Source organism: Boleophthalmus pectinirostris, unplaced genomic scaffold (assembly GCF_026225935.1).
Source record: "Boleophthalmus pectinirostris isolate CB_2022bp ecotype Guang Dong unplaced genomic scaffold, ASM2622593v1 HiC_scaffold_22, whole genome shotgun sequence".
Classification (NCBI taxonomy): Eukaryota; Metazoa; Chordata; class Actinopteri; order Gobiiformes; family Gobiidae; genus Boleophthalmus; species Boleophthalmus pectinirostris.
In genome coordinates this window covers 15,988,046-16,002,243 of record NW_026571190.1, presented here as the reverse complement: position 1 = coordinate 16,002,243, position 14,198 = coordinate 15,988,046, and the positions used below count along the sequence as shown (strand labels likewise).

At 36.4% G+C, this 14,198-nt stretch overlaps 1 protein-coding gene across 1 annotated transcript in view; it reads right to left on the bottom strand.

The window, feature by feature from the left end:
* LOC110173832 (sodium/potassium/calcium exchanger 3-like) overlaps window positions 1–14,198 on the bottom strand; it is a 68,966-nt gene that overhangs the window by 13,646 nt on the left and 41,122 nt on the right. Inside the window, exons 3-5 of the mRNA XM_055158734.1 lie at window positions 9,242–9,318; window positions 3,078–3,152; window positions 2,408–2,492 (exon numbers count right to left, since the gene is read on the bottom strand). Of these exons, the coding sequence (XP_055014709.1) occupies window positions 2,408–2,492; window positions 3,078–3,152; window positions 9,242–9,318 (237 nt within the window). The remainder of the gene's footprint in view (window positions 1–2,407; window positions 2,493–3,077; window positions 3,153–9,241; window positions 9,319–14,198) is intronic.

Sequence of the window (14,198 nt, the reverse complement as noted above, 5' to 3'; positions counted from 1 at the left end):
CCTATCAGAATTAAAGGTAAAAGGTAGGGGTTAACATGAAAACTAATGTTTCATGACATCACAAGGTGAAACATGGCATCTGAGCTTTGGAGAAGTAGACAGACTAATAACAAAAGGTTACTCAAACATGTGTGAAATGAAACACAAGTCTGGGTATGTTTTTGTTGTAGTAACAACATTATAACTGGCTAACAAGAGTCAATTTTGCATAATATACAACCTTAAAAATGCAAATATATTTGATTATATTAAAGATGTGTGGTGGTATTGTTGATAAAAATCTTGATTAATTGAAATGGTCAGGTTCAGTGTTTATGAAATAATATTTTATATATGTGATGATCACCATTTGAGGTCATCACATATAATGAATTTGAAAATATGCTATTTTAATGCATGTTCCAAATATGATTATATATTGTTTTACAGATGTCCTGTCTCTTGTACACAGTCATTAGATGTTACATAGACAAGGGGCATGTCAATGGTCAAAAGCAAACACTGACACTTACTTGTTTCATGCATGGAGATATATTTGTGCCTTTCTCTCTCTATATATATATACTATATATATGTACGAAATGTAATTAAAAGTTTGCATGCACTGGAATCTGCTTATGTAACAGTAAATATAATCTTCATATTTAATATTTTAAAGGAATTGAATATGCGCAAAGAGAAACGAGGGCACATGACACGCGTTGGTTTAATGTAATTCTAATGTAATTCATGTTAAAAGTCACATGTGTTTACAGTGAGCGCTGTGGGACATGGGCTTTAAAGGTTGCATTAAGATTCACACATGAGCCTCTTCATCACAGAGACACAGCAGCGGCATGGATCACATAATCAAAATTAAATATTGATTTTACCTGAAGCAAATCTACCATCTTTTTCATGTAGTTGACCGTAGCTCTAAATTAGCATAATAATTAAATATATTACATGCCATTTAGTTTAGATCAGGGGTCTCAAACTCAAATTACCTGGGGGCCACATTAGATAAAGTCTGAGTGAGGCTGGGCCGCATTGAGTATTCGATAAATAGTGGTTGCAAGAAAAAAAATGCCGTATGTACACGTGTATTCGTATTAACAGATCCACTTAGACTCGTTGCTTCATAACTACTGTAAATTGAGTTTTGTGATGTAAGCTGCATTAATAATCTCTTGTTGCGAATCTGCACGGGCACCGATTGCAGCTTCATCTGTCAGTGCGGCCCGCGGTAGGTGGGTGGGATTGTGCGTACATCTACCACACACTGACATTATTCTTTGGAATTAAGTGGAGGGCCGCAAAAAATCCTTAAGAGGGCCGCAGTTGGCCCCTGGCCGCGAGTCTGAGACCCCTGGTTTAGATGAATATATTCTTTCTCTGTATTTAACCCATTCTTCAAGGCTGCTGGGGCAAAAGTTTGGAGCAGGAACTCTTCTCTAAAAGTACTTTGCAGCATCAACATTCCCTGGGGGTGTGATGCTAACTGGAAGCACTACTCTGTTAAAAAGCTCTGTTGCTCAAGATATACTGTAATCTGAGCTTTATTTTAGCCCAGTTTGACCAGAAAGAGCTGGTTTATGTGCTGTTAAACAAGTCTCTCACACGTAAAATTACAGTCACAAGATAGCATTAGTCAACAGTTTTTCGATTAGTCATTCTCACCTTTTTATTGAAAATCAAACACCTAAACAGGACCATGAACACTCATATTGATCACAGGCTTCTGGAAATGAGCTGTTTAAATCTATTTTGTGTTTTTTCTTAAATTTTCAGACAATCGTATAACTTTATTGTCAGTGTTATGTAACCACGGTAACTGCTACATGTATCTCTAATGGTGGAATGTTTAGAAAACCCCCAGCACGATGTCACTGCAAAGTATCAATTGCTCGAAGATATGCCTACAGTTTTGTACACTTTAAAAAGTAAGATCCAAGCATCATAAAATTGTGGGACAATCCAATCACAGACTTGTCACGACAATACTTATAGCTCAATCACAGATCCTTATTTGTAGAGAGTGTCTCTCAAATGTGTAAGCATCACAAAATCTATATTATCTTTTACAGGTTAGTGTATTTTTTGTTGCTTCTGCACAAATCCCTGCTGTACTCAGTCCTCTGTGTAATTTTTTTCTTTCCTTTTTACTTCAGAGCCAGACCATGTGTTTTGCTTAATCTGCCTGTCAATCAGGTCTATTGGAATTCAAGACTTTCCTTCTATTTTGAACTATATATAATTGTAAAATATTGTAAAAGCATGTAGTCTTAAGGGCCTCAGACAAGGGTTAGCAAGAAGTATATCCCACACAATCTGGGAATTGAACTAGGATGCTTCTGGTTGTAAGAAGAGACTAGTAACAGCCTTCTCATCATGTTTTTGTGTAGTAGGAGGTGGAGAGTCTGTATACCTATGACTGATGTGAAGAGTTCAGGTGCAGAGCTGCCAGCTGCCATAAAGGTTGCCCCGGCGACGTCCTCACTCAGATCTAGGCGCTGTGGAGGTGAGAGCATAGCATATACATGAACAAAACTCCAGGTCCAGTTATACAAAGACACATTTCTAAATAATTTCACACTCATACTTTCTGAATGATCACAATTCAATCACAATTTGATAAAAACAAATAAATAAGCTTTTCAGTTTCACAGTAATATAAATATTGTTTACTTCCCAAAAACATTTGATAACAAAACAGTCAAATATCACTTGTTTTCATGTTACGTCTAATGTCTAAAACACGTGATGTGTGTTAAAGTAGTGTAGATCCAGATCAGCCTAAGCTCACATGTTACAAGGGAGAAAAAAATGTTGTATGAACGTATTAATCTTGCTTCAAATATGTTTTCCAGACCCAAATAATTTCAGTCAATAATTACATTTCATTTCCATTACATTTTCTCTTTCATTTACATATGTTTAGATGATCTTACTGTGTCAATTTTGACATTTACACTTCTAAATAAACATGGAATCTAGTTTGTGCGTTAGGGAGCGGCCATATGAGTATCCACTGAGCCACTGACTGATATGTATGATGGTATTTTATCCATAATGAATGCACATTAGCATGTTCATACTTCACAGATCTTCTCCAGAGACGGCACAAAGTAGTCATCACAAACCAGGGCCAGAGCACAGAACATGTAGATGGTCTGAAAGAGATGCACCATTAATAATAAACACAAGAGTAAAATATAGATCAGTATGATTTATACATGTGTGGAGATGGCGTGGAGAGTTTAACCAGAGGCAAATAAGTTTATAATTAAAGAGGACATATTAGGCTTTTTAAGGTATTATTATTGAACATTTTAGCGATAGAAACCATTTCATGATTTTCTGGTCAAAATTGTAGAACTAATAAGTTTGTTCTTCATATCACAATTTGACAGATTTTCTTTTATGTTTTTTTATTGGTGAAAAGTGTTTGGACAGCAAGAATCAATCAAAGTGCAACACTGAGTAGGTAATGATGAGAGAACACCGCTACAACGTGGTAAAAAGCTGAAGTCAATTTCACAAATAGATAATGAACTTTTTCTGGAAGTCATTCAAGTTTACTTTAGCTTACAGCTTGTTCGCTCTCATTAAATTTATATGTAAATTGCCATGAAAAATTAAATTCTGTAGCTCCATAATTAAGACACAGCGTTTCTTACAGGTCTTATCGCATGCATATGTTGTTGTATGTTGCATTTTAAACATTGAATATTCATTCCTCATATAACCTTTGTAAATATCACTTTTAAAATATACTGGCATTTTCAACAACCCTGGGGTTATTGTATATGAAAAGCACAGTGCAAAGCAGAAATGAACTTTATGAGTGAATGAAACAAAGAACCAATGTGAACTTTGAACTTAAATATATAAGGCACACAGCTCTTTAATCTTGTAATAAAGGCATTATTAATCCTTCAGTGCATCAACACCCAACACATGAAACAACAACAACAACAACAACTACTACTACTACTACAACTACTACAACTACAACTATAACTACAACTACAACTACTACAACGACTACAACTACAACAACTACAACTACAATAACTACAACTACTACTACTACTACTACAACTACAACTACAATAACTACAACTACTACTACTACTACTACTACAACTACTACTACTACTACAACTACTACTACTACAACAACTACTACTACTACTACAACTACTACTACTACTACTACAACTACTACTACTACTAAATTAGCACTTTGGTAAATTTAATGTATTTATGTGTTGTTCTGTTTAGCTGTGTAAGATAAAATTTCATCCAGAACGGTAAATCTCAAGTACATTGTAATGAATATATAAAAGGTAAGTATTTGTCTAAAAATACAATCGTATTCATTTAAACAACTCTACAATGATTGCTGCTAGGGCAAGGCAAATAAAAAAAAAAAAACAGCATTCAAAAATAACACCATCACTAGGTTACAAAAGACGACTATTTGAGATCAAGAGGAAGGGAAAAAATCTGAAAACATATACATACATTCACTGTGTGACAAAACTCCTGTGTCCATGTTAAATAATAAACATCAATTGTTTGTATTGTAATTCTCTACTGCTGTGTTCCTGTGGGATAATAAAAGGCAGCGCTGCTATAATCCTGTGTATGTCAACATCTGTAACCCCAGCACCATATGTCACAGCAAAGCAGCCTCGACATATGTGCCCTAATATGTTACAAAAGAGCATTATCACATGCTTGAATAAAGGCCACTCTAGGATAGCGTTCCTGCAATTTCCCCTCTCTTATCTTACCTTACTAGTAATGCTTTATATTGCTACTACTACTGCTACTACTACTACAGAAAAGGGAGTGACCCAGTAGAGGAGTATGCCCGGCAGGTACTGCAGGACTTGGATCTTAAAATTGGATCTACAGAACACAAAATGAATTCTTGTGAGCTTTAAAGCATGTTATAATGTTACCACCTTAAAAGCATAGCAGGAGTTGTGTTTCATTCACACATGTTTGAGTAAACCTTTGTAAGTCAACATCTCCAAAGCTCAAAATAATAAACCTTGTGATATTATGAAGATGTATTTTTCACATTAAGAGTAACCTTTTACCTTTAGTTCAGTAGAGACTGGCAATTCAAGGACTGAAATTTTCCAAATGATTCTAGTGAGGATGGAGTTTAAAAACACAGTGGAGTGGCATCAAAGGAATTTCACTTGCGGATCAATAAGGTTTGTTGTATGTAATTTCCCTTGTGGATCAATAAAGTTTGTCTAAGTCTATTACAAGGTGGAACAAAGCATTTTCTGTTTGAGAGAACATTTGTGAATGAAACAAAACACAAGTCCAGGTATGTTTGTAATTAGGAAACTGTAGGCTACATTATGGGAAAATATAAAAATACATAGCAATTTGTAATGGTAACAATGGTATTTCAGGTCCTGTGCTCAAGTTGACTCAATATGCTTTTATTTTATGTTTTTTACTTGACTTTTAAATTGTAATTTTAGTGATTCGTCTTAATGTTGAATAATTTTTAATATAGTTCTTCGTAATCTGCATTATGTAACTTTTTGGGTGGAGGGTTCACCACCTGTTTGTCTCCATGGAGATGTAAATGTTTTCCCATGTTATGACATTAAACATCTACATCTAGCATTTATTCATTATGGGTGTTTCAATTGCTCAAAAATTTTATGACCCCTTGTGTCAATCAGGGATGGGCAATTAATTTTTTTAAATCAAAGAATTAATGATTGATTTTTGATTAATCATTAAAGTTTTTATATTAAAATTATAATCATTATTATTACTATCTGCACTACTAATCTGCATAAATAAATTCAACTTTACGACATATAAACCATAACCATTCTAGAGCCACATCAGCCCGTTTGAGATTAGAATGTGTTTAATGCAGCTTTGTGCAAGTCTCACAGAAACGAAACTTAAAAGCACATGGCTAATTTGCATAAACTAAGCAAGAAAAAAACAGCTCTTGTGCGCTGATGCAGTCAACTTCTGTTGGACTAAAGGACACAACTCAGTGGAATACACACAGCAACCTACATTCGGTTTGTCGATAAAAAATTAACATTAATGATCAATTATCGATTAATCGACTAATCATCCCTATCCCCAGTGTGAATAGGGTGACTCCACAGATCTGATTTGCAAAGTAGCGATAGATAGGTTTAATCTACACTGTGGAATATAAGCAAAGCAATAATATTTCTATGAAGACAAGAAGGTGGCGTACACTGCACTCCTATACAAATACTTTGAATACCTTTTCCTCTCTTATGCTCCGATATCTTTGGTACATCTACTCTGAGGTCACATTGAAGACCATAAATCAGATGTAAATATGATTATTGATGAAGTGTGGACAGGCAAAGGTCAGTGAGTGCATGGTACATTATGTTAAACCCTGCACCAATGTTGTGACACTGGAGGGAATATTTGGGCTTCAGACAAGGACAAGTGAATTACACCAGGAGCTGATCCATGGAAGGGCAAAAAGGGTATTTGAGATTAGATTCTGGGGCATTAGGCTGAACTATAAAGACTCTTTCTATTCTTAAGCATAGATTTATCTGATTTTAATGACCTCACTCAAAATAAACAGTCTGAACGGGCAGGCAGTGTGGATAAAAAATTACTAGGACAATCAAAAGGACAGCGAGAAACATATTTGCTTTTCTTATATTTACACGTACAACAGGCACAATTTTAAAAGTAGCAGAAGTTAGTATGATTATATATATTTTTTTAAATAACTTGACTTTCTACTGCCACACTTTTCATTAGATTTGTCAAGTCTTGCTTGTCTCAGCTTGTCTCCTCTTGCAGGTGAAATATATTGAAATTGAGTAACAATAGGTGAGATTAAAGATACCATTTTATATTTTATGTACAAAGGTTATCAGAGAAAGTTGTAACCTTAGCTTTGAAAATTTTAGGAGCCCGGTCACCTTTACATTGGTGGTTAAATTCTACACCAGTGGATATGGCTATTGTGCCCTGAAGCAGGACACTTGCACCAAAACATCCTTTACTACTTGTCATTGCCCTTATTTTGAATGTGCTTTAAATCATTATGGAGTTTACACTTTTACCATATTATAGCCAAGAAAAATACGCTATGATAAACATTGATTGCTAAATGTCAAAGTATAAAGCATTGGAGAATTACTCTAAGAACACTATGGACCACACATTAAAGGTCCTATATTACATAACTGACTTTTGAGCTTTTAGTCATGATGGACTCTTGTTACCTCCTAAAACACATCTAGGATTGTGTTTTGTTTCATTCTTACATGTTTGAGCAATCCTTTATTATTTGTCTGTCTACATCTCCATGGCTCAAAAATCATTTAGTTGTAGTTTTCAAGTTAACCGCTACATTTTACGTTTAGTTCTGTAGAGATTGGCAATTTCAGGTCTGAAATCATCCAAATGATTCTACTGAAGGTGTATGGAGTTTAAAAAATACAATGAATAAAGCACTTCCTGTATTACTCACATGAGATCACAAGGTGGGACAGAGTGTTTTCCATTTCAGGGAAGAACTCTGAATACACAGGGTTTGTATTTTTAACATGTGTGAATGCAACAAAACACAACTCCAGGTATAGTGTAATATAAAATAATTTAAAAATCCTGTGAAATACTACTTTTATAGGTCAGGTTTTATTTTTCCTGTAAATAATGACTTTTGTTTCAGTGGGAGGATAAATTATATCTCCAATTGCTCTTCTATCTTGTATGAAAAGGCATAGCAGGCCATTTTCAGCAGAATAATACAATGTGCTTTGACCCCCGGAGTGCACCATAACAGTGTGTTCTGTGGAGGGCTAAACAACACAAGTAAATGGGCTGCGATGAGACATGTTTCTATTTCTGATTCTCTGTAGTATTGTTGAAAAGGTTACTTTCATTTGCCTCATTTCTGCAGTAGCCGTGAGGGGTGGACTCAGAGGGTGGCCAATATAGGGTACAGTTAGAAGTCACTTTGCCGATAATATAACGCATGTTCAGGAGGGATACAGCTGTGCTCAGTTGTTCTGCACATGTAGGGTCCCGTGAACGCTAACGTGGACCACTAGTGAGTTGTCCGTACAGACCACTGGACATGCTATGGAGAGGTTGTCATGTTCTGAACAATATGTGTCTGCTTCTGCTGCTTCAGGGGGTCCCCTGACCCTTCATGATGAATCCTGCTAGGGGAGCGTGGGGGTGCATACATGAGAAGTGATGGAAAAAGAGTTGTTACAGTAGGAGGAAAGAAGGAGGAGAAGGAGTGGACAGTCACAGCAACATTTTTTATTTAATTGGATAAAATAATATGTTTTTATGGTCATTAAATGGTGAAGATTTTGAGAAAAAAAAGTGAAAGATCCTATATTATGCAAAATGGACATGTGAACTTTAAGCCGTGTAATAATGCAGTTTTATCTTCAAAAATATAGCTGGAGTTGTATTTTGTTTCATTCACACATGTATTATTAGTGTAGTCTGTCTACGTCTACAGCTCAAAATGCTCTATTCCAAATTGTGATGTCATGAAGCGGTAGTTTTCAAGTTAACAGAGAAACTGGCAATTCCAAGACTGCAATTATCCAAATGATTTTAGTGAAGGGGTATGGAGTTTAAAAACATAGTGGAGCACTTTCTGTATTACCATTTCCATTTGAGTGAAGAGTGTGTTAAGAGTGTGTTGTGTGTTAAACATGTGTGAATGAAACAAAACACAACTGGTATGTTTCTGATGAGGAAACAACACTATAACATAGACCAGAAAAATAGCATAATATAGGACCTTTAATTATAAAATACAGAAATAAATTGAAATCAAAATGCAGCGGAACCTTTTTTGTTCTTTTTTTTTTAGTGAAGTATAGTATTATATTATAGTATTATAGTATAGAATCTATCTTGAATGTATTCCATTACAGGTTTATGAATTGCTAACAGAAATACAGTACCTTGAAAACATTCATGTCCTGGCAAGAGCTGCCTTTAAGATTCCATCATCATGTAAGTAGATTTCAAATTTCAGATTTTGCGTTATATTTAAGTGAAGACCAGGTACTATACAGAAATAAATTCAAGCATAATCAATGTAATCTCATGATGTTACTCAATGTGTAACTATTACATTTGCAACAATCTGAACAGATAATCTAATTGTATATATATTTGACATGTTTGTATTTCTGTCCAATAACATTTGGAGCATGTAGAGTAAACTTACACAGAGGACATGTAGAGCCACCGCCCCCTCTGCTCTCTCTGCATTTGTGAACAGGTCTGTGGGGAACTCGTGCAGAGCTGCAACAAGAAACAGAGAAATAATGTTAGCTCTTCATGTACATTACACAGCGCAATATCGTAGTGGAAGGCAGGGGCAGTTAGAGCCATTTCTATTTTTATGGTTTTGAGCTTCTTGTTAACATTTTGAGGACAATTTACCATCCCAAAGACATAATATTTTGTTTTAAATTATTTATTGTTATGGCCGTGGTCCTGATTTCTCATCATTCTGATCTAGTTGATTGTACATTCAGCTTTTTGGGACCCCTAGCTGCTGCTGGAGCCAGTAAGATTTCTCAGTTTGTCTTTGCCAAGAAACCCCAATGAAACATTTATGTACAACATAGAAATAACATAAGAAATAAAGCGCACTACATAAATGCACACACATGTAATACTATTCTGAAGCTAAGCAATAGATATTCAACTTTTAAGGACCCCAGTTTGCCTTTGCCAAGAAACGCCACTGAGCAAATGAAATGAACGTCAGGATTCATTGAACTGGTGACTTCTGTTTGAGCCAAAGATCTCTAAGCCCATCTGCTCCTCTGTGCTCTGCCCCTTCAGTCACAATGTGGGAGCAGTGATGAAAGAGGAGGGAAGTGACAGATAAAGGCGCAAATGTGTACGAAAAGAGAGAGATTTTGACATGCAAAACATTTTAAAAGTTGAGACTGAGTTAGATGTGATCAGAGTTGTCATGATAGCAAAATTGCAAATGCGATTTCAATACTAATACTAATGCAACTCAAAAACAGTGATATATATTTTTTGACAAATCACTCACCCCATTCAAAGTGATAATTTGCGTTTGTATGAAAGGGGAGGGCATCTGACATGTTTTCAAATCAATCTGTACATAGAGACAGAAGAAGCAAAAAACAATTTGTCTAGAATGTTCCAAACTATAAAAAATTTAAAAAATCAAATAAAAACCCTTGACAAACATGCTCTGAGTGGGGTTGCCTCTTTACAGATCTGACGTGTATCTTGACAGGCTGGCATCGCTGCTTGTCTCCATGAAGTTAATACCATATTGTGGAACATCGTCATGAAGACAAGCTGAAAAGTTACATAGAGGTCCTTTAAAGACTTGTATGGTTTCAGATAGTCCTGTTTTTTAGCAACTGTATTTACACTCGCTCTATTAGATTTTATGGTGCTGTGTAATTTACCGTCATTACATACACAGAGTACACAGCAGGTCATGTGTCTGGTCATGTTTGACATCAGGTACACACACAGTTCTAAAGGACATTAGGACTATAGCACATGGCTCTTCTGAGGGAGGCATTACTTCCAGGAGGCTGCACCATGACGCAGTGGAAATCTTCTGCTCCAGATCTGGGAACAATTGGGCCGATTCGGGAACAACCTGTGTCTCTGTGGGCAGCGGCTTCCAGACCCCGCATGTTTACGGCGTGTTTGGATTAATTACATGATTGTGTTGAGAAGGAAAGTCATGCAATGTACCAGAGGTGAACTAGCTCAGTCAAGTACAATTGCTTAGGTGCTTAAAGGTGTACTGCGTAACTTTCTCGTTGAGTGAAATGTACTCTTAAGATATTTACTTTAATGAAGCACTGTGTCACTTTTTTGGAGAAGGACACTTTACCTGCTTGTCTCTGCAGACATGCTATTACTTGACAATATGGAATTAAAAGTTTCTGTCTAGCATTTTTATCCATTATGGGTGTTTGTATTTTTCAAAACTACACAAAAATGTGCATTCTTACTGTTAGCATGGCCACCTCTCCACAGATCTGAGCTTTAACTTGGCCTGGTGGGACTATTTGCTGATCTCCATGGAGATAGAGAAGTAGATAGAGAATCGCTATATTCATCGTAATAATAATAAAAAAAATAGTTCACTGATTTCCGTGGCGTACTGTAAACACCATCACAACAACTGATACCTCCAATGGGTAGGTGCACATCACTGTAGTGGTTTCATTTCCACTACTAGATTATTAATTGTGTATATATAAGTAGTTCACACTCATGATTACACTCCCCCTTTTAAATACTTGTGTGTATAGTGTGGCTACAGAAGTACCTGGTATCAGTTAACTATTTAGTGGCATGATTAACTGTACTGTCTCATTCATAAACAAATACTTGAACTGAATGAAGTACTTTTTACCCTCTCTGTCCAAACAGACAGAGAGGGTATTTACCCACTCCATTTGATCCTGACGTATTGTGAAAGGATGTTTGGATGTAGTTTTATCTGAGCAGCTCTTCTTTCTGGTGTACAAAACTGATCACTCCACTGCAGTTTGTCCTCTTTGTGTTGACCCATTTGCATTACATTATTCTACTGTAGCCCCATGTGCTATGTTCTTCAATCACTGACCTAGTTTAGACCTGGTCCTGTCCTGATTCAGTCCCGGTTCAGTCTTGGTTTAGACCTGGAGTTGTTTAACACCACTGGTCCTGGTTTAGAAATGACTTGATGCTTTTGCCCTGGTTTTGTTTTCTGGTTTGTAGTCCTGGATGTTTGGTGTGTAGACCTACTTTAGTCTGTGGTTTAAACCTGGTTCAAAGTTGGTGCCTAGTCAGACTGAAGGTTGAAACTGAATTTAAAGCAAAACTAGTGCACCATATAACTTTTCATCTAGGGACCAGCTACACGCTTGTTGCCATGGAACTGTTATTGCTTTGTTTGGATTGCTCCACAGTATGGCATTAAACCTATCGATCAGGAATTTCCTACTACAGGTGTTTTATCATCAAAAATATCTGATCTGAACTTGGCCTGGTGGTATTACCTGCTTGTCTTCATGTAGATATACAGGTTTAATGCCATACTTTGGAACATCCCAGGCAAACCATCCGGAATGTCCAGAGCCATCTTCAGAAAAGTTACATTTAAACAAATCAAAATTAAATAGACAAATATTTCATGAAAACAAATTATTGAAAGTTTGAGAATTGTTAGTCTAATCTAATGCATTGCAGAGCTGTGCCTGTATCAGATGCGAAGGTTTACAAACAGGAAAGAGAGAGGAGAGAAGGGGGGAAGTGGGAGAGGAGAGAGAAGAGAGAGAGAGGAGAGAGCAAATGAGAAAGGAGGAGAAAGAGAATGATATAAAGAGAGAAAGAGACAGAGAAAGAGGAGAGAGAGGCAGAATGAGAAAGGAGAAGAAAAAGAGAGTGATATAAACAGAAAGAAAGAGAGAGAGAGAAAGCGAGAGAGAAACAGAAAGAGAGGACTATGTGAGTGCGACAGCTGGATGTGTTTAATATTTACTGTTACAAGCCGGTGTTAGCGTTAGCTCCGACTCAATCCCACCAAAATGCCATCCGCCCCAGCCTGCTGTGAGGGGAAAGATCAGACTGCTCTCATGACAGAGTTTAAGATGTTAAGATGAGGAGCAGACGAGATTCACACAGGCTAACTGCATGGGAAAACATCAAGTAACAAAGCAAGTGTGCTATAAAACTAGTTACTGTTATACGCATTCATTTTGAGTTTCTTCAAGTGAACAGGTTTAGAACAAGAAATAAACCACCTAGAGCTGCTCTATATATCAACATTTAATCAAAAAAGCAATTTGAACTGGTACAATTATAAATCGGAAAGGCTCCTATTTTTATTTATTTATTTATTTTTTGATAAGAGAAAAATCTTATTATATATATAGATTGTAAAAACATGGTTGGAAATGTATGGGATTATTGTATTTTAAGTTACTTTAGCAGTTTGTATTTCAGTCTTCTCTCAAATGCTAATGCTCTTGGAGTTGTTTACAATGCGCACTCTGAGCAGAATGCTACTTCCCAAAATTGTGCAGCACAAGAACCCGCTGAACCTAAAGTGTTCAGAGTCTGCAATAAATGGGAACTGGTATAATGCCAAACTGTGGAACATTCCCAAAGAAAGATATCTTCATAGAGACAAGCCAGTGGTGGACCCATCACCTAATAAGTTCCATAGTTCAAAGTGCACCTTTAAAAGTTCTCTTGTTTTAGCCCATACAGTTTCTTCCCATAGACTGTATATCTTCATGGACATAGCTAACCTGCTAGTTGTCACGTTCCAAGTAGGAAGTGAGAATAGGCGTGCTTCCAGCTCCATTGAGTCTGGCTTCAATTCACTTTGTTTGAAGGCTCCTCCAAGAGCTTAGGTTTGCACAGGGACAGTGGGGACATGTCACAACCAATATTTGGGGAAGACAAAATAGTCTCTACCAATATTTGCCATTTTACTTTAATAAACAAAAATGCAAATTCATTCTGATATTTTCCAAACTCGGTAATATTAATCTAACACATTTTAGCTCACATTTTGTTTATTAGACATTCTGAAATGTATTCAGTGATATGACGACAGGGTTATCCATGCACAGTGATTTCATTAGTGGTGCCAGAAGCCTAAACTGGGGAAGTGGCAGGACAGTGCCAGCACCTGAAGATGGCGGCTTAAGCAAACTCTGAAAAACTTTTCAAAAGGAACTTACTTGGCTTCATCTTCAATTAAACTTGCCTTATAATGAGTCGCCATGGGAAAAGAGTGACTATAACCACAAGTGCACCTCCCAAACAGAGCCCTACTCATGCACTGTTTGCAGCCTGACTCTATTGACCTCATAAAAATATCTCATCACCAACAAGCAAAGGGAAATCTGCTACAAACTTTTACATCTCTGTTATCCAGGAAAGAATAATCTTAGAAGGGCAATGGACACAAACGATACATTTTGTGAAATGAAAAATGAAACCACCTCTCTTTTGGACCTGCCCAGACAGAGTGTTTTTGGAAAGAATTTATAAAACATATAAACAACTTCTTATTCCATTTTACCCTTTCTCATAAAGATGTGCTGTTTGGTTTTTGCAGTGTGTATCATATGAAAAGTAAAGAATATTATATCATTTATCTGTTAATCAAGAAT